Source organism: Gekko japonicus, unplaced genomic scaffold, assembly GCF_001447785.1.
Source record: "Gekko japonicus isolate JY-2015 unplaced genomic scaffold, Gekko_japonicus_V1.1 scaffold292, whole genome shotgun sequence".
In the NCBI taxonomy this organism is placed as follows: domain Eukaryota; kingdom Metazoa; phylum Chordata; class Lepidosauria; order Squamata; family Gekkonidae; genus Gekko; species Gekko japonicus.
Window position 1 is genome coordinate 156,803 of NW_015173131.1, and position 20,795 is coordinate 177,597.

Here is a 20,795-nt window from a genome sequence, read left to right on the forward strand (position 1 = left end):
CCCCGAAGTCTCCAGGTATTTCCCATCCCAGAACCGGCAACCCTACGAGGTGTGGCTTGCAGGTCATCTAAACTAGATGATAGGTGTGACCTGTGCTGGGCTCCTGACTTGATGCACAGTCACATGTGAATCCAGGAAACAAACATTCCCAAGTGCTTTGGGGCCCAAATCAGTTTAGGAGTTTTGGCAAGGGGGGGGGGGAGAACGGGCTTCAGACTTTCCTCATTGTTTCACCAAGCCAAAGTGGCTGCAGAGGTTCCCTACATGTTACAGGCTCTGGAGTCCTCCTGATTCATGTGCGACTTCAAATCAGATAAGGTGCCCCCAGTCTAATGTGTGCTTCATGTATTGTTTAGCTTGGCCTTCGTCCTGCAGTCATGGCTGGGCAGGACCACCTGGTGGCAGGACTGGGAAGCCCCAGAGAGCAGGCTACTTCACCTGTTCTGACTCAACCTGCCCCTAGGGGAGGTAGTGGGCAAGGCTGGGAGGAATGCACAGCTGTGGCTTTGCCTGACCCCTTGTTTTCACCCACAGCCTGATGTGGAGGTTGTGCAGCGCGAACACACAGGACACATGATTACATGGACTGGCCCAGGATTTGCCCGTGTACGGGATGGAGCTGGCTTAACCTTCCACATCGACAACATTCCTTACCCCATGGAGTATGACATTCTGTTACGCTATGAGCCGGAGGTGCGTGGAAGGGGATGGAGAGGAGGTGCTGTGTGTGTGTTGTGGGAGGAGGGGAGGGCATGATCGTATCCCTGGTGCTCGTGGTCAGACTTTCGGCAGCCATGTGCAGTGGCAACAACTGTTGCTAGACATGCAAGAATATTTCTACTTTTTAAACCAATAATAATCCTTAGCATTTATATAGCACTTTAATCCGAGTGCTCCAAGACTATCTTATAAAATTATCTCAGTAATCCTTATAACTCTGCTAGGTGGGCTAGTATTATTATCAGCCATATACTGATATTGGGGAGCTGAGAGAGATCGGAAGCAGGGACTCCCAAACACACGGCTCAGAGGACAGCAGCCTTTTATGACTAAAGAGCCAATCTACATCACAATTCCGAGAAAAAGATCAACAAAGAGCCAGCATAAGAGAGCCTGTTTGCATAACTGAAAGTCTGCAGCCAAACAATACTGGTGATTTGACATGCTGATTAATAATCTATAAAGCTTCTGCAGCCCAGACACTGGTTGTTGTGAGTCCTTTATTAGGAAGTGGCACGCACAGAGTCTCACAGTGAGTAATAACGATATGCAGGAGCACCCTGTGCAACTGATCTAGTACACCGGCATAAATCTGTGCATGGTTTGCTGCTACAATACTGGCAATTGGTCAGCTGTATAATTTCCCTTTTGGCAAAGCAGCTCTGAGATGCCCTTTAGTCCCACGAAAATCTTTTTTTCTACCATTCCCTTCACCTACCGGTTATTCTGGTGGTGGAAAGTGCCATTAAGTCGCAGCTGATTTATGGTGCGCCCCCCCCCCCCAGGTTTTCGAGACAAGAGACAGAGGGGTTCTGCCACTGCCTTCCTTTGCATAGCAAGTACTAACCAGGGCCAACCCTGTTTAGAGTCTGAGATTTGACAAGATTGGGCTAGCCCGGGGCGTCCAGGGCAGGGCTCCTACCCTCCCCCCTCCAATAGGCCTGGACATAAAAGATCACACTTTCTTTTTAAAAGAGCCATATTTGGTTCTGTACTGAGCACCACATTTGGCTCTATGGCCAAAGTTTGCAGATCCCAGGGCTATTTTTGGGCAGGAACACACAGGAACGGAGTTCCGGCTGGCTCCCAAGTTGGCCATGCCCAGCAGGAAATCATTAGCATAATAGGACACACCCAACAGCAGAAACTCATTAGGAGTGTCTACACTCGGGGTGTGTGGCCTAACATGCAAAGGAGTTCCTGTTACAAAAAAAGTCCTGGGTTTTGACAACAAACAAGGTAAACAGAATAACAAGCAAAAGGTGGGTGTGGCTGGATAACCACACTTCTGGTAACATGGGGGTGCGGCCTAATGTGCTAATGAGCTGTGCTGTCAGAGGTGTGGCCCAATATGCTAATGAGTTCCTGCTGTTGGGTGTGGCCTATTATGCTAATGAGTTCCTGCTGGAGTTTTTCTACAAAAAGAGCCCTGCGAGATCTCACTTGTGCTTTGAACCATTGCACCACTCCAGCTCTTTCTATCATTTGAGATGCCTACTGGTGTAACTACGGAAGGGGTAGCAGAAGGTATTGGGGAGAAGCCTGTTTTTGATGCCTTCCTTCGTGGAGATTGCCCAATTTTTCTCTGGGCCTGCTTCCTTAGACCTGCTTTGTCTCCTTTTCAGTCTACAGAGGACTGGGAAGCTGTCGTCAGTGTCAGCTCACAAGCTTTGCCCATGAGCCCACGCTGTGGCAACGTGCTGCCTTCGGAGCAGAAATACCGGGAGAGCTTGCCTCACAGTTCCAGGTGACACTGAGGGGAAGAGGGACAGCCTCATGAACTTAACTGATTGGGTGGGAAAGGGTGCAGGTGAGGCCAAGGGAGACCCACACCATACAAGTGCAAAGTTTTCATGGAAATCAAGACCGTGTTATTTCCTCAACAAACCAGGAGGTTGGACTGTAAGTATGATGTGTGACTGAATGAGGGTGGCCTAGGGTTCCCAAATCCCCCTGGGGGGCGGATTTCCCCCCGCTTTCAAGGCCCGATTCCCGCTCCCGTGGAATCGGGGCCCGGGGGAAACCCCACCCCCGCGTGCGCGCCACCCGGAAGTGACGTCGCACGCTGGGGGCGGGGCCACGCCATTTGAGGGGAAAACAAAGAGTTTTCCCCTCAAATGGCGTGACCTCGCCCCCAGCGTGCAACATCACTTCTGGGTGACGCGCGCACACACACGATTTAGACGCTGGCCGGGAGCCCCCCGCTCCCGGCCAAAATCCATTTGGCAACCCTAGGGTGGCCAACTTCGATGTTCAGAGTAGCTGGTGATTCAGCAGGGCTGAAGCACATTTTGCTGCATAACTTCATCTCTTTTGAGATGATGCCATAGTAAATGGAAGCTCTGTCGCATCCAAATAACTTCTGAAAAATTCTTATGCGTGAAATTTTATGTAAGTGTTCCAGTCGTAACAATTAAGTGCTGTTAAATCACAACTGCCTTATGGCGACCCCTCATGGCATGAGATGAGCACAGGTTGTTTGCCACTGCCTGCCTCTGGTGGTCTCCCATCCAAGTACTAACCAGGGGAGACCCTGCTTATCTTCCAAGGACAGTTCAGGAATAATGACCCTGGAGGTCCCTTCCATGATTCTATGGTTCTATCATTATTTAAAAGTTCTGTTTCACACCAGGGTCCAACTAAAACAGCTTGGGAGGAGCAGCCTCTGTGGGGTATAATCCATTTAATTCATTGATATCCTGCTTTTCTCCCCAATCGGAACCCAAAGTGGCTTACATCATTTTCCCCTCCTCCATTTTATTCTCACAACAACCCTGTGAGGTGGGTTAGGTTGAGACAGTGTGATTGGCCCACGATCACCCACCAAGATTCGAACCTGGGTCTTCCAGATTACTACTCTGACACTCTTAACTACTATACTACATTGGCCACATGGAGTCATGCCTTCCAAAGGCATGGGATGTCATAGAGTACCCTGGGGATCAGTTGTAATTATGGGAGAACTTCAGCCAGCAGCACCAGGAGGCTGACAACCCTAGTAAGCAGGCTTATAGGAAGTTTTATCAGCAGGAGTCCCCCCCCACACACACAGGTTTATGAAATGGATAGAGATTGTATTTTGCCACAGAGATGTCAAGTATGACATACTAATTTCAAATCATTATTCAAAATAAGTGAAAGCTCTGAAAATACAAGCATGGAAATTTAGTTACTGTGTTCCATCTCTCTTGCCATTATGTTTTGGCACAGCTGACATTTTCAAGTGATGAAACAAATTATTTTTCTGTCATCTGCGTATTTGCTATTGGATTGACTGAGCATTTACTATAATTAAGTAAAGAGCTTGTGGGTGTTTTGTGGTTAGTAAGTTCTTCGTATTTTGGTTTGGCTGAGGGCCTTCTGTGCATGCCGGTGGTACTGCAAATCTCAAAGGGAATGGCATTATCTGTTTTCCTCCTCTTCCGTAATTTCTTTCCAAACTCCTTATCACACTGGAGTTACTGAAGTTTTCTTCTTGGAGTCTTATTGTTGTCTGTTTTTATTCTTTTTTTAGGTCACTACCAGCCAATTTCTTTCACATAAATATACCATTTAATACTTTCATGGGTCCTCAAGGGTCCTCCACCCGAATGCCTTTTTCTTATTTATTTTTGTAATTTTGTTATTTCCTCTACTTCCTTCTGTTCTTTGGTTCCCGGATATTTTCCCCCTAGTTCTGCCAGTTATATAATATTTACATTTAGTGTCTCTCTTTTGGAATATGCAAGGTCTATCGTGCATAGATAAGGAAAATGACAAGAACATCCTGCAGGGGGCAGCAGAGGGGACAACTAGTTAGCATAGTAAGATTAAGGACTTCCTGCTATTTTCAAATAGTCTCCTTCCAGCCTCCTGATTGGCTCAATTGGGGTTTTCCCTGCTCCTGCTGAGAGATCTCTGCTACTGATTCTCTTCTAGCTAGCTAGACTTCCCTTTCTCTCTCCTCTTTCTTACAAAGTTTTTTCTCTTCTTAATAAACCAACTTTAGTTTTTAAGAAGCTTGTGCTCTGCTTTACTGCATATCTGCACTCTGCCAACACTCCCAAAATTTTGGGGAAATATATTCTGGGAATGGTAGGCTTGTGAGATAAGGATCATGGAAGGTTCTTGTCCTGCAAAAAACTATCTTGGATATTTATTATACTATACCTATAGTGGTGTGATAATAAGAGGGCATTTGCTATTCCTGTAAATTTTAATTCTCACCTGATAAATCTGAGGCTCATTCTGAGCATGGAAAATCCCATGGAATCTTTTAGCCAATGATTGTTTTCCACTGGTGTGAGAGCACTTCTGCCATCAGAGAAGAAGAGCTGGGTTTTATACCTGGCTTTTCTCTACCCTAAGGAGTCTCAAAGTGGCTTACAGTCTCCTTCCCTTCCTCTCTCCACAACAGGCACCTTGTGAGGTAGGTGGGGCTGAGAGAGTCCTGAGAGAACTGTGATTGGCCCAAGGTCACCCTGCAGGCTTCCTGTGGAGGAATGAGGAATCAATCCCGGTTCTCCAGATTAGACCCTGACACTCTTAACCCCTACATCATGCTGGCTCTTAGGAAGGGAAGCAGTTTCCACCAACTACCTCCTTCCCACTATGGACCTCCACGCCGCAACCAGCATTGCTCATAGGGGGGTACCCTTGAACCTTGGGGCAGAGTTTCAGGAAGAATGCAAGGGAGCACAGGCATGGGAATAGAGATGCCAACCTCGAGTTGGTGGCTGGAGATCTCCTAGGATTACGACTGACCTCCAGGTGACAGAGGACATTTCCCCTGGAGAAAATGGCCACTTTGGGAGGTGGACTCTATGCCATTGAAGTCCCTCCCCTCCCCAAATCTCCTCCTCGGGCTGCAACCCCCAAAATCTACAGGTATTTCCCAACCCAGAGCTGGCAACCCTACACTGGAAGGTTCTGTTCTATGAGCTTTATGCCACCTGAAGTTCCTGGATGCAGCCCTGAAAGATTGGTTTGTTGATTGGCACAAATATTCTTCATTAGATGTAATTGTCGTTAATCTAAGCAGTTTTCCATGTCAGCTGGCAAGTAGGTGTGCTTTACTCACAAGTGGCAAGTTACTCATTATTTGAAATTTCAAGACGCAGGGTTGATGGGGGGCAGGGTTCTTTTCTTCCCACTGAGCAAAAATTCTGCTTTGTGTGAGCTCCTGGCCTTAAAGTTGAGAGCGAGCGATTTGGCTGCTTCAGAAATTAGTTTGCTCTGGCGCCATCCTTCCTGAGCTAAGACAAGAATCTGTGAGCCGGAGGCTAAAAAACTGTGAGCTAGCGTGCACTAACTCAGCTTAGCAGGAACACTGCTTTTAAGGAAGGGCAACATGAACCCCCTTCCCCTCTTTCTCAGCAGCAAAGGACTGCTACCCTTATGTGTGGATTGGCTATCCCACTATTGGCTTTGAACCACAAGGCAGTTCCACTTTTGTGCTCTAGGCAGGCTTTGTGTTGACAGTCTTGAAAAGCCCAGGGCGCCCTAGGAAGAAGTCACCGCTGCCTTTTCCTTCTCTCTTTGTTCTGACAAGGGGTGAAGGGTCATTCAGACCAGGGAACGCTAATTGAGCTTTACAAAGCAGTAGGGAATTAAAGCCAAGCTGTCTGGCCTATTGTATGGGCAGCTGATGTGCTCTCAGGAGAGGGGTGTGTATGTGGGGGAGGTTGTTGGACTTGTTTTGCCAGTTTGAATGCAGCTGAAGAAGGACAATGCAAGCCCTCTCGGGAGTCCTACCACTTAGGAGAGTCAATCTGTCAGCGTTTTTTGCTTAGTCTGTCATGCAGTTTATTTATCTGCTTAGGGGTATTTCTACCAGGTCTACCAGCTCCCAAGGCTGCTTATCATGTGGGTGTCCATGCGTCAAGTCTAATTGCGTATAGTGGGGGCTTGACTTGTAAACAATAGATCCCCAACCCACACCTTAGAAAAGGACTGCTGGAAGTCACAACAGGGAGTACCGGGCAACATGTTGAACATATATGGACAAATGCTGCTGCCTCATACCAAGTCAGGCTATTGGTCTGTCTGGCTTAGTAGCTCTTGCTGGGAAAAGCTCTCCAGAGCATCAGCAGAGAAAAGTCTTTCCCAGCATCTGCTGAGATCCTTTAAGGGATGGGATACATGAAGCTGTCTGTCAAGGTCACTGTTTTCTACTCTGTCTGGCAGGGTCTCTCCAAGGTCTCAGGCAGCAGCCTTTCACAGTACCTACTACCTGTTCTTTTAACTGGAGATGCTACCTGGAGATCTCCTGCTATTACAATTGATCTACAGACGACCCATGTTAGTTCATCTGGAGGAAATGGAGGAGGCTGCTTTGGAAGGTGGACTTTATGGCATTACACCTTGCTGAGGTCCCTCCCCTCTCCAAACCCCACCCTGCCCAGGCTCCACCCCCTCCAAATCTCCCAGTATTTCCCAGCCCAGAGCTGGCAAGTCTAGAGATTGAACCTGTTATTTTTCCCCCCTGCAGACCATGTGCTGTGCCACTGAGAATGGCCTCTGCTTGTGTTGCATCAACCATACAGGCCTCTGGTGGGCCTGTATCTTAGGTGTGGTTTTCATTCTTTGCTAGTCTGTCGTATCTGTAGTGCTGTGCAATGTGGGATTTGGGCCGTAGCCTGCACCCCATGAGCTTGTGCCTCTTGCACCTGTGCTTACTGCTGCGTGCCTGCCTTCCCTGTCAAGTGAGGTCCTCGATTGGTTGTCTCCTCACAGGTATGTTCTCCTGCCACGGCCTTTCTGCTTTGAGCCCAGGAACTATTACGAGATCACAGTGCGCTTCCAGAGAGCAGGTGTGACACAGCGGCACCTTGCAGCCTTCATCCTCGTTGACTCGGTGAGGAAGTGCCGCAAACTGTAGGGGTTTTTTGTGACCCAGCTCTCTTTCCTCAGCCAAGTATTTAGTAACCCTCAGGGTGACCAGCCAACTGTGGAATCTCATTCTTTTGTCACTGGACTTGCAAGCCCCATTCCCTCAGGTTCCAGAAGCTCAGAAAAACCCTGCAGCTCTCCCAGGTCTCTGACTGGTGCCTGTTTTCTTTACTCTTGGGAGTGTACCGTCTTCTCTTGGTACAGTCCATGTGAAAGAGTCTCTCTCACTAGACAGATTTTAACATCTGGCATTCTGTATCTGCATTACCATTTAAAGCAGGGGTGTCCAACTCATTTGTTACAAGGGCAGGATTTGGCACACTGTGCCGGTATACTGTGTTATACCAGAGATATAGACTTTATAAAGGGCACAGGCAAAACCAATTGATATTACTTTTTACTCAAGATACAAATAAAAGCAATTCATTCCTAGCAGTGAAAGCCATTGATTTACTGGGGAGCCCACAAAAGTCCCAATAAATGTATTTAATGTTATGCAAGATGAGTTTCTTCCCCAAGGGATACCATAAAAGTCGGGAGTATGTTATGCTTCCATACAAATTAGCTACTTTTTGTATATATAGCACATTTAGGAGAGGAGTCATCGCCCTTGCAAGTAAATAAGGTAGTTTTTCAGCACCCCCCATACACCCATCCTCAGTAGCCGAGCACGGCTACAATCCGTCTCTTGCTCTTTGTTTCCTCTCTTCCCCCATCCTGCCTTTCAGGATCGCGAGGAGGCACACTGGACTCCCCCCTCCACCACCTCATCACCAACAACCCTGTGAGGTGGGCCAGGCTGAGTGACTGGCCCTGGGTAACCCAGATGACAGTGTCCTGGCTCAGGAGGGGGGGTGTCTTCCAGATGCCCCCCCCCATTCTCATCCCTCTTGCGTTTCCCACAGAAGCAGTGGGGCTAAAAGAAGGCCTGATGGAGAGATTGCTTCTGAAACTCCAGGGGCGCTTTTTGTCCTCCCATGACCCCTTTTCCCTCACGGGCTGAGAACAGATGGGGGGAGGTCACCATCCCCCATCTGCCCCAACACTCACTCTGCCTCCCGGCTCTGTGACTGTTCAGATGTGTGGTGGTGACATCAGTGCCCCTTTTCCCCCTTTGCTCCTCCACTTGCTTCCAAGGCCAGGAGGTCTTTTCCCCTCAGAACAGCATGCACAAGACAGCCCAGTTGCCTCCTAATCCACGTGCCAGCCCTCCTCCTACTCCTCTTCCTCTCTTTCCCGCTGGCCCTGTCCCTTCACCAGCTAACTGCTGCTCCATGCGCCCACTCTCTCCAACCCCCCTCATGGTTGCCATTTGAAAAAAATGTGAAGCTGTTTGGTGTGGTGGTGGCAGCGTCAGCCACTCGGATCCAACCCCCCATGTAGTGGCTTCTCCAATCCTTGCTGAGCTGCAGTTGGAGGAAGCAGGAGGGGGGGAAGTTTCTCTGACTTTGCTACCATTCCCCCCATTTTAACTTAGCCTCTTAGCTCCACCCCCTAGCCATTTCCTCTCTATTTCTTGACAGCATCAACCACACACATACCTCACCAAGTTTGCCTGCTTGCCCTCCAAACAGCCTCCCGCCTTCCCTTCCTCCCTTACACCAGTTGCTCGCAAGCCAGATAAGATCCCTGGATGGGCCGGTTCCAGCTCCCCGAGCCTTATGTTTGACACCCCTGATTTTTTAAAAAAATAACATTTTTTTAATTTTGTAAAACATCAGTGAACATACAAACATTTAACACTTAAATACCATAGTACCCCCTACTTTGCTTATACAAGCTATCTAGGGAGAGAATGGTTTGTAGCAGGGTTCTCTAACCCTTTTAAGCCTGTGGGCAGCTTTGGAATTTTGAGCAGGATGGTGAGTGCCACCCTGAAGTGGCTGCCACAGGAGGCGGAGCCAAACCCCAAAATGGCTGACCGAGGAGGAAGAACCAAAGGGAATACCTCCCTCCTCCTCACCTCTCCTAGGAAGAAGGAAAGCCTGAAGGGGATATGGAACCACACAAACTCTAAGGAAAGGTGCTTACCAGTTCTTTGGATTCTCCAGGGGAAAACTCTTTAATATGAAAGAGGGCAGTAATAAGCCCCGCCTTACAATAGTCCCATCCACTTTCTGAAAAGCTGTGCAGACCTCAAGGGAAGTTCTGGTGGGAGCCAAAGAACCCATGGGCACCATGTTGGAGAACCCTGGTCTGTACTCTCTACAGCAAATTTTTTGGCCCTCTTCACACGTTTCCAGTGAATGTGTCTGGTGTGTAGCTTATGATCCACAGGCTGCACTGTATGTGTGTGTGTGGGGGGGAGGTTTATCTTGACTTGTAATCCTTGCTCTAGCTTGGCTCAACTGTTTCTGACGTGTAGTCCCACATTTCACAGCTGGTTCTTTTGCCTCGTGTGACTGAGCTGCCTGGTCTCCATGGAAATGATCCAGCGGCAGTGGAGCGTCGGGAGGAGCTAGAGCGCTACACGTGCCTAGAGGCATTCCGTATGGCCACCATGCCTGACCTGGCTGAGATGTGTGCTCGTCTGCTCTGCAGCATCTCTGCCCTGATGCATGATGGGGCACTGCGTAAGTGAAGGGCCCAACTTGGTGTGGGAGTGGAAATGTATGAAAAGAGCTTTGCTTCTGTCGTAGCCATTTTGTCTGGAATTGCCATGTAGTTAACGATGGAGAATCCAGACGATGTTGCTGCCAAACCATTTCAGTCCACCGTTTTCCATGTTGACCTCCCATCAGTCCTTCAGGAATTGTTTGTGCTGATATTCTTGGCTTTGGACAGAATTATCAGGCTGGCCCATCCGGTGTGGAATGAAAAGTGCCATTAATGTACCTAGGAGAAAAAGTCATTGGATTGGTGATGCCCTGCCATTTCCTTTTTGTGTTGCCAATTTTAAAATGTCCTGCAATGCAATTCCCCTCCCCCATGATTTTTAAACAGCTGCAATTGCATAGTGAAAATGAGATCAACATTTCGTTTGGGGTGCTTGTTTTAGCTTGCAATGTAGAAGCTTTCAACAAGTATTTTCAGTTCTGCTAGTAGTATGCCCCTGTGAAACAGTGCCACTAACAGATAAGGGAAAAACAAGGATCAAGTCATGGAATATCAAAGAGTAATGGAATCCCCCCCCCCCGGTTTCGATATCTCTATGCTACGTCTCCAAGGAATGGGCCTGAGGCAGTTTAAAATACAAAATATAATAAAAACATAAAACATCATAAACATCATTAAAACTTATTTGTAAGTTTCAATTCACAAATCATGGATAATTCTTTTTTTAAAAGACTGATAAAAGCTTTCTTAATAATGCCTGGGTGAAACTGTGTGAAATTGATTAGTGTGTTGCATGAATAGTTGTTGAAGAGCAACTGAGAGTGGGGATCACAGGAGAGAAGGGAGGCAAACAGGCAGGTTTCCTTGCTTGACTTTCAGATGACAGATCCCAAAGGAGTTCACGCTGCTAAGGGGATGGGCACTGCAGGATTGTAAGGTAAGGTAAAGTTTCCCTTGCTCGAAAGCCAGTCGAATCATCTCCGTTTCAAAGCCGAAGAGCCAGCGCTGTCCGAAGACGTTTCCGTGGTCATGTGGCCGGCATGACTAAACACAAAGGCGCACGGAACGCTGTTACCTTCCCACTGAAGTGGTCCCTATTTATCTACTTGCAATTTCTTGCTTTCGAACTGCTAGGTTGGCAGGAGCTGGAACTAGAAACGGGAGCTCACTCTGTCATGCAGCACCCGGGTCTTGAACTGCTGAACTACCAACCTTCCACAGCCTGCAGTTCAGCGTCTTAACCACTTGAGCCACCGCAGCTCCAAGGGGAGCATAAAGCCTAAGTTAGTACCATGTGGAACCATAGTTAGAATTCCACTTGCAGCTGACGGGCATAAGAGCAACACAGCAGCAGCAGCACTAAAAGATCCTAGTTTGGAATGAATCACTCATGAGGAAGACACCAGAACCATGCAAATAAGTGTTTCAAATTCAGTGATTATTAATCCATAGTTCTACAACCAGAAGACTAATGTCTGCCACTGAAATTGTGACACCAGTCTTATTTCGAAACCTTTAGCATAAATGTCAAAAAAGATTTTCAGTTTTTTTCTCCGTGTAGCTAGAAAACTTCATTTTTTAAAAATGACAAAAAATGAGATTTTGAGGACTCTGTGACAGCTACGTAATTGCAAATTATGTGTCAGATTCTACATTTCACAATGATGACAAGCAGGCAGATTCCCAGACTTCTTTGCTCACAAGTCATGTCTAGAGCCAGGATCATGTGGCTGGCTTCTACTCAGTGTGCTGGGAGATAAATCTGTTTGCCCCCACCCCACCCCAGTGTGAGATGAGAGTCCCAAATTCTGTCCCTATAGACAATGGACATATGATGATGGATGAAGATGGTTAAACCTTGTTGCTTGTGTTCGTTGTTTATTTCTGATTAATATAATAGTAAAAAGGGAGAGGCCCCGAATTCTGTTCTGATTCCATTCTGATCTTATGCCAATTAGTGAGTGGGAGGGGGGATTCCCATTGTCTTGTACTGACCACTCAGCTGCTTCCCTAACGCTCTGCCATGATGTCTCTTCCAGCCTGCCAATGTGACCCGCAAGGCTCCACCAGCAGTGTCTGCCACAAACTTGGGGGGCAGTGTCAGTGTAAACCCAATGTGGTGGGTCGCCGTTGTGATCAGTGTGCCCCAGGCACCTACGGGTTTGGGCCATACGGCTGCAGTTGTAAGTAAACAAGGGAGGGCCTGTATGTAACTGTCCACTTCTGTGTTCATGTTTGTCTGTCTCAGCTGTGTTAGACATACAGTTAGCGCTCATAAACACTTGAGATGGAAAAACTGTGTCTGAATTGTATGCCTTCGGACAGCAGGTGGGGCCGCACAAGACTGAATATTCCTTCATACAAGAAATAACTCAGCAAAGAATATGAGATATTACGAAGCAGGATCCTAACTTAGACTTGTCTCTGATGTGCTAGTTTTCTATATACAGGGATTCTTTTAAAAAATGGGGTAGCATTCTATCATGTGAGCCCCCCCCCCATTGACCTATGGTTGCCAACTCTGGGTTGGAAGATACCTGGAGATTGGGGGGATGGAGACTGAGGAGGATGGGGTTTGGGGCAGGGAGGGACTTCAGTGGGGTGTAATGCCATGGACTCCTGTCAGGGGCTGGGGTGCAGGCAGAGAGAGAGAGAGAGTATAAGTCCAGTCCAAGGTCAAAGCTGAGGGGTAGCCAAGGTAGGAGCCGATAACAAGAGTGCAGGCAGAGAGAGAGAGAGACCAAGTCCAGTCCGAGGTCAGAGCTGAGAGGTAGCCGAAACAGGAGCCGATAACAAGAGTCCAAAACACAAATCAGGAGCGGAGCCGAGGTCGAGGAGCCAAGAGTTCAGGACACAGGTAGAGACCGAAAACACGAGCGGGGTGGTTGCAAAGTGTTGTCAGATCGACTAGTTGCTTCCACAAGGAATGAGCATTGAGTGGGGAGCTAAATACCCCTCAGCTTCTGCTGCTAATTAATGCTCATTAATTAGCAGCCCAGCATCTGCTAAAACTCAGGGCTGAGTGAGCGTCTGCCCCGAAGGCGTGCCTCCCGTCGCCTGGACATTACATCCTCCTGGCGGAGCCGGTTCCTCAAACGCAGCACCCGCAGAGGCGAGTCAGGGAGGCTGTCTGCTGCTGATTGTTCCTCATCTCAGCTGTTGCTGATGCGGGTGGCCTCGGCAAGCTCTCGGCCTCCGACACATCATCATCGGGGCCAGGTGTGGGTTCTGCTGAAGCCGGGAGCTCATCCTCGTCAGCACTCATGACAACTCCACTCTCCAAAATGGCCATTTTCTCCAGGTGAACTGATCTCTGTCACCTGGAGATCAGTTGTAATCCCAGGAGATCACCGGCTTCCACCTGGAGGTTGACAATCCTACTGCAGTCTGAAATGGTACAGTCTCTGGATGCAAGGTTATCTCTGTATCTCCACAGCTTGCGCCTGTTCCCCCGAGGGCTCTGTCTCCAAGATCTGTGACCCAGTCAGTGGGCAGTGCCGGTGCCAGCATGGGACTGTGGGGCGGCAGTGTGACCAGTGCCCACCAGGCCATTGGGGCTTCCCAAGCTGCCGCCCTTGCCACTGCAATGGCCACTCGGAGGAATGCGACTCACACACGGGCGCCTGCCACCAGTGCCGTGATTACACAGCCGGCCGTCACTGCGAGAGGTGGGTATGCGGGTTCCACGGCCATGTGGAGGGAGCCACAAATGGTTCGGCACGTTTCCTGTTTTTCACTGTGCTGCATGACTTTCCATGATGGGTCTTCCTGACTTCTCTTTTAGGTGGAAAGCATTCAGACTTAAGCAGAGGAGCGGCAAGAGGAAAGGGATGCTAAACCTTTTCTCTTATTGCTGCTGGTCTGCTTGCAATTGTGCCCCACCCTGAGCTGATTCTCTCCCCAGGGTGAAAAAGTATGGGGATCCTGTATGTTTTCCCTGCCGCTGGGCAAGTCGCTGGGTATGGGGGAGGGTTCTGTGCTTCCAAAGGGCATAAAAGGAAAGGGTGAAGAGCTCCTTCGTTCCCCTTGCCAGTTGTCTGCTTACCACCTACTGTGGATACTTTACAAACCAAGTTGAGAAAAGCAACCATGTCATTATGCATAACCTGCAGTTGCAAAATGTTGGCCTTCTGGTACGTGTCATCCAGCAAAAGAAGGGGTCTGGGGACTGCAAGCCTATTTTGCAAGGAAGCGGGGAATTGTTCCCCTGCCTGTGACTAGTGAGAGAGGAGGAAGGGTTAGACAGGGAATTACCGTGAGGCACTTACCAGTGAAACAGCAAAGGGCACCTAGATCCTAGCGAGACCTGCACTGTGGGCAAAACCATCTCTGAGTGACCAGAAAGAGGCTGCTCTCATGCTCCCTTTACTCTCCTTTTGCCCTCCTTGTAGGTGCTTGGATGGTTACTACGGAGACCCAGTCTTGGGCTCGGGGCAACAATGTCGGCCCTGCCCGTGTCCCGGGTATCCGGGCTCTCGGCATTACCACGGCATCTCCTGTCACACTGATAGGGGGACCAACCAGATAGTTTGCCTGTGTGCTCCAGGCTATACAGGTAAGTGTGCTGCAGGGTAAGGGGTAGTGGGATTCACAGGGTGTGGGGGTCTTAAAATAACCAGAGCTGGACAATTCTCCATCCTCTGGGCTTTCACCCCATGACCTGCCCCTTCCCATCTTCCAGTCACGTCTCGCCGGCCGTCTCAGACTCTTGCCATATGCTTCCTCTGGAGCTCAGCTGCACAGCCCAGGCAGCTCACCCAATGCAAAAGCCACACACCTGTTGGCCTTGACATGTCACATGGTGTTTGCAGTTCTGGGCAGGTGGCAGAAAAAGCAGAAGATTTATCACGTCCCTTGTAGTCTGCCATTGGATCGGGGCCCATTTCAGAAGGGTAGAGGAGATTTACACCTTTATCCCCTGCTTGGCTTTGCTAATTGACCTGGGGCTCCCCTGCCCCCCTGCCCCCCTGCACGGTTGCCAGCATTTTAAAACAAAGTAGTCAAGTCCTTTAAAAACTCAGCTGCGGTTTTAGTTATTGAACCAAGCAGAATTTGGATGTTTAAAGCCTTCTTCCTTCCCTTGTAGCCCTGCCTGCAACTCACAGAAGCACATGGGAATAGTTTTCTCTTTTACAGGGTGTCGAAGAGCCCTGATCTTTGTCATGTCCATTTTAGCCCTTAGTGGCACCAATTTGTGCAGGCTAGCAGAGGGTTGTCGGCTCTGGGTTTGGAAATACCTGGTGATTTTTTGGAGGGTGGGGCCTGGGGAGGGGAGAGCTGGAGCCGGGGAGGGACTTCATCAGGGCATGATGCCATAGGGTCCACCCTCTAGAGCAGCCGCTTTCTCCAGGAGAACTGAACTCTATTGTCTGGAGATGAGTAATAACAGTGGGAGACCTCCAGGCCCCGCCTGGAAGTTGGCAATCCAGGTTAACTTGCTGTATGGCCAGATCCATCATCCTTCCCCCTCTTCCCCCTCTACGCACCCACATACACCCCTGACCAATGTTACTCTAGTATTACTTTTTGTCTCAGTCTCCGCGGTCTGCGTGGCCCTGTTCTTCCCGGGCCCACATTTATCCAGCTATTCTTCACCAGAAACTGTTGAGTGATATCCTTTATATGCCACTCTACCCGGTTAAGCTGAAGCACTACGGTATAGCTGTTCCTGTGCCTTTTGATTAGAAATTCCAACAGAGAAGTGGTGTTATTCTGAAACAGCAAGAAAGCTTAATGTAAGGCAATTCCAGACAATCTGTTCATAGCACAACAAATACTTATTTGTGTCTCCCTTGTTGCGGAGGATCCAGGCAGTGCCTCTCCTTTGGGGATATGACATGTCTCTGGCAAAATAAAATATATTGTTGCTGGAATAATGCAATTCTTTCTAAGGCTAAAAGGGACTACGCAAGGAGGGGCAGTGGCTCAGTGGTGTAGCGCACACAGAAAACTCCCATGTTCTGTTCCTCGCATCTCTGGTTAAATATCTCAAGCAGGAGGTGCTGAGAAAGACTTTTCTCCACCTGAGAACTTGGAGTACTGCTGTAAGGCAGAGAAGATAATACTGACCTAGAGGGACTAGTGATGTGATCAGGGGTCGTTTCGTAGAAAAAGAGCTAGGGAAACTCATTAGCATAACTCATTAGCATATGCCACACCCCCTGATATCACCGGAAGTGTGTCATAAGGCCACACCCCCTGACATCACCGGAAGTGTGTCATAAGGCCACACACCCTGACATCACCGGAAGTGTGTCATAAGGCCACACCCCCCTCCCCCAACGGTCCCAGCTGCCAGTGCCGGCCTTGCAGCTCCACTGCCGAGCCCCATGAGGGGCCCGGCGGTGGACCTGCAAGGCTGGCGGGAGTGCAAGGAAGCCCCGCGAAGGCCCTCCCTGGCCCCAGGCAGGCAGGGGTGGGGAGAGGCAGGGAGGAAGCCTCCTGCCTCCTCCTGGCTGAATGAGGGCCGGAAGCGGGGCGGCCGGAAGCAGGGGGCGGGGCTTTGTCATGTGCCCTGCTCCCCCATACCTCACCCGGGGGAACTGCGATCCCCCCCGAAATGACCTCTGGATGTCATTCGATGGCCCCGATCACATGAGAGGATTTGGGCCAGGAGAGGGACGGATCGGGGGCGGAGCAAACGGGCGCGATCCCACCGCAACATCTGGGAAGCGTTGTGCGCCCATCCCCGATCCGGCCCTTCCGACGATAATCCGCAGCAAAAAAGGTGGTTCTTTCCGAAAGGCCGCATCAAAGCCGGCCGTGGGATCGCTGGCGCGTTCTTCTGCCGGCGCATCCCCAGCTCCTGGCCGAACTGCGCATGCTCAGACATGCGCAGTTTGGCAGCCTCCCGTGGCTTTCTCCCCGGTCTCCCCGGCATCTGACCGTGCCGGGGAGCAATTGCACGGCGGCTCACTGGATCTGTATGATCCCGCCGCCGCGTGCCTATTTTGGTGCGGCTTTTAAAAGCCACACTTTGCCGGTCCTTTTTTCCCCTCGTGTGGCAGGAACCAAAATAAGGCAAATTCATATAGACTATTGGCGCAGGCTATCACAGGAGATGAAACTGACATGTGCTAAGGCAAAGTGTGCAGTCTCTCATACTCAGACTAGTTATTTTCAGTTCTCTCTTTGTAAGCTATGTGCTCACACTGCAACCTACACATCACTGACTTTAGTACAAACAGACAAAAGAGCAGCAGGACAACGTGGCTTAGTGGTAGAGCATCTGCTCAGCATGCAGCAGGTCCTGGGTTCGATACATCACGACTCGGACAACGACATAAGGAACACGCGTTACTCGGTACTTCACACTACAAAAGACAAACGGCCAAGTGGCCAACTATATACATATCCAAGGAAACTCCCCTGGATCCCATTGGGGGGGTTTGAATCTCCCGCCAAGGTTTCTATTGGTTCACCTATTGGACCTTAGGAGCCTAGCCTCTATTGTTCTTTAGGAATCAAGCTCTGCACTCCTGGCCACTGCCTAGTGGCGGTTCCCAGGACACAATACCTGGTATCTCCAGTTAAGAGGATCAGGTGATGGGAAAGATCTTTACCTAAGACCCTGCAGTGCTACCACCAGTCAAAAAATCCTGATCTTGCCAGACTACTGGTCTGACTCGGGGCAAGGCAGCTTTCATGTGTCTGATAAGTGTTGGGTAGGATAGTTGTGGGGGGGGGAGCACGAAGCAGCCGCTTCACCTCCTCTTGTGCCTATCACTGATAATCCCATGTCTCTGACAGGGCCCCGTTGTGACCGCTGCTCACCTGGATATTTTGGAGCGCCCGAGCAGGAGAATGGAGCCTGCCGTCCCTGTCAGTGCAACAACAACATTGACACCAGTGACCCTGAGTCTTGTGACCCACGCACTGGCCAGTGCCTGCGCTGCCTCTACCACACTGGGGGACCCCACTGTGCCGAATGCCAACCTGGTTACTACGGCAATGCTTTTCAACGTAACTGCCGACGTGAGTGGGGGCAGCTGGGCGTAGACAGAGGGAATTGTGCTGTCCTGGGCTGAGAAATTCCTGGTGATTTGGGGGTGGAGCCTGGGGAGGGCGGGGCTTAGGGACAGAGTGGGACCACAGCAGGATATAATGCGGTCTATCTTCCGAAGCAGCCATTTTCGCCAAGGAAATTGATCTCTGCTATCAGGTGATTGGTTATAATTCCAGAGGAGCTCCAGGCCCCACCCGGAGTTCGGCAATCCAAGCTAGACTATAGGTCAGCCCACGGCTCTGGGGACATGGCCCATTCATGCCAGCATCGTGAAACACAACCTGTCACTTACAGGTAGCTTCCGTTGCTGTGGAAAAGGGAAAGTCCCCCATTGCCATGCTAATAATGACGGATGCAATGAAGCACAGGATGTCCCTGTGAAAACAGCCCAGGGCTGGGTTGTTGTTTTTTTAAAGAGCTCCTAGAACTCTCAGAGGGAAATGAAGTTTTCAATCTGTATACTGAAAACTCATGAACTTTTAAACATTTTAAAAAGAATTTTGTTGAAGGGGTTCTGGAACTCTGTTCCAGTGCGTTCCCCCAGAAAAAAAGCCCCGGAACAGCCCATTACTATAAGGAGGTGCTTCCAAGTTCCAAAGGGCATCTGGTACTGTGAGCAGTAAGCAGCAAAGCGATGCTGAGGTTCTGTGACCAGAAATCTTCCTGTGTCATTTGTCCCTAAAAAGTCGACCAGGGAGGGCTAATCTGGATCAGGACCATGAGCCTGGGAAACAGGGTTAATTCTTCCCTCTGTATTGTTTCCCTGATCTAAAGTGGCATCCAGGCCTGCTTCAAGCCCCTGGAGGGGGGGGAAGGCAGCTGTGTTGGTCCCAGGGAAAGAGGTGATTTCTCCGTTTATTTAAATATTCATGTCCCCCTTTTCTCCCCGATGCAGACCCAAATTGGCTTGTAACATCAGTCTCCTCTCCTCGATCTTATTGTCGCAACAACAACCTCATAGGGTAGGTTAGGCTTAAGAGAGTGTGGGTGATTCTGCATTGGTTTTTCCTTCTGTTGTTTTAACAAACCCACGTTGGAACAGAAATTCCCCTCTGCATTGCATGCCGCTTTCACTTTCGTTGATCATCATGTTTTATGGTACTTTCTGCATAGATTTGTGGCTGTTCAGGGGTGACTTCGCCAGTCAGTACAGCGTTGCCCTGAGGTATCTGAATGTGGTTTTGAGCTGTACCTTCAGTAAAACAACAGAGGGAAAAGCCAGTGCAGAATTGCCCTGTGACTGCCCCAAGGTCATTCAGAGTGAGCCAGTTAACCAGCCCTTCTCCCTTCTCCAGCACTGCCTGCCCTGCCTCCATGGCCACTTTGTAAGGTTGAGATTACCCTCTTGCATATCCAGACACAGAACTCCAGCATCATTTGTAATCAGGTCTTCATTTTGCAAAAGTGAGCTAGAAATTTTGCTATGGCCTAAACTGACCTGGAAGTCCTATTCTGTGTCCTAGGCAGTGGGCCCCAAACATCCAAAATGGGGAAGTAATTGTGGTTGTAAGCAAAGTCCATAGTGATTCATTTATTTAACTTCTTTATGTTCTGTGCTGCAGGGAATGAACTCTGTGCATTAGCAGACACACCCTCTTTATTCCTATTTATTTATTTATATTTAATTATGCTTCCGATTTCTAGTCCACCCTTCCCTACATAGCATGGCTCAGGGCGGGTTACTTCACCAGTTGCTAGGCTCTGCTATGGAAAATGGGTTGTTAAAAAATATTTTCTTTATTTGGTTCCAGTTTAAATGGGATGTACTGAAACCAAGCGAAAATCACTTCACTTTAAAAATTAGCAAGGGTTATGGCATTGCAGCATAATTGCATGACAGCACATCATAAAGTACACGATCCCATCTTCCAAAGAGAAGCCCAAGAGAAAGCAGGAATTTTGAACTGACACCAAAGAAATCTCTATGCTCCTTTTAAGGAGTGGGGGAAAGTAGGCGTGGGAATTGTGACAACCACATTTGGAGACGGGAAAGGGGGAGAGAAGAGTTATTTGGGGTTGATTTTAGCAGATAGCTCTTTTGGGTTGGTTTATTCAGTCAAACCAATGTAAAGGAAGGGAGATGGTTGTGAAAGAGGTATGTTATGTATCCTGATGGCCAGTTACATCTCTACAGCCACTGATGTCTGGCTAACCATTTATGGGAATTCCAAGTATTTTTAAAAATAATTTACCCTTGAGACAAAACAAGTGAGGGCTGGATAGTGAGGTGCAGCAATGTTAGTTTGATGGAATATCCTGAAAATCTCTTAGTGGGGAGAAGGAGTTATCTTTAGGACCACAGATAGGAAACCTCAACAAAAGTTTGTTCAGGAGTCCCACTTGGCCCTTCCATCTGTATGTTTAGCTGACGTAGGCTGCAGTCCTAAGAACACTTTCCTGGAAGAAAACATCACTAAATAAAAAGGGACCTACTTCTGAGTAGGCCTGCTTGGGATTTTCTCCCCAGAAGGCCCTTTGCAGGCTTCCCATCATTTAAGTCGTCCGTATTCTGCAGAATCAGGAGCCTCAGAGGATTCCTACAGAAGAGTACAGCAGGGCTGGTTCTTATTTGAGGGGAGGGGCCTTGGGGTATCCCCCAGTTGAACAAGAAATGCTGTCAGAGAGGCAAGGAGGCTGCCTTTGG

The 20,795-nt window shown here is 49.1% G+C and overlaps 1 protein-coding gene across 1 annotated transcript in view; it reads left to right on the forward strand.

Annotated features, from left to right (window-relative positions):
* The window catches only part of LOC107119587 (laminin subunit beta-1-like), a 103,655-nt gene that overhangs the window by 64,764 nt on the left and 18,096 nt on the right, over positions 1-20,795 (forward strand). Inside the window, exons 18-25 of the mRNA XM_015422106.1 lie at positions 535-693; positions 2,346-2,467; positions 7,435-7,555; positions 9,971-10,163; positions 12,186-12,329; positions 13,583-13,814; positions 14,538-14,701; positions 17,896-18,120. Of these exons, the coding sequence (XP_015277592.1) occupies positions 535-693; positions 2,346-2,467; positions 7,435-7,555; positions 9,971-10,163; positions 12,186-12,329; positions 13,583-13,814; positions 14,538-14,701; positions 17,896-18,120 (1,360 nt within the window). The remainder of the gene's footprint in view (positions 1-534; positions 694-2,345; positions 2,468-7,434; positions 7,556-9,970; positions 10,164-12,185; positions 12,330-13,582; positions 13,815-14,537; positions 14,702-17,895; positions 18,121-20,795) is intronic.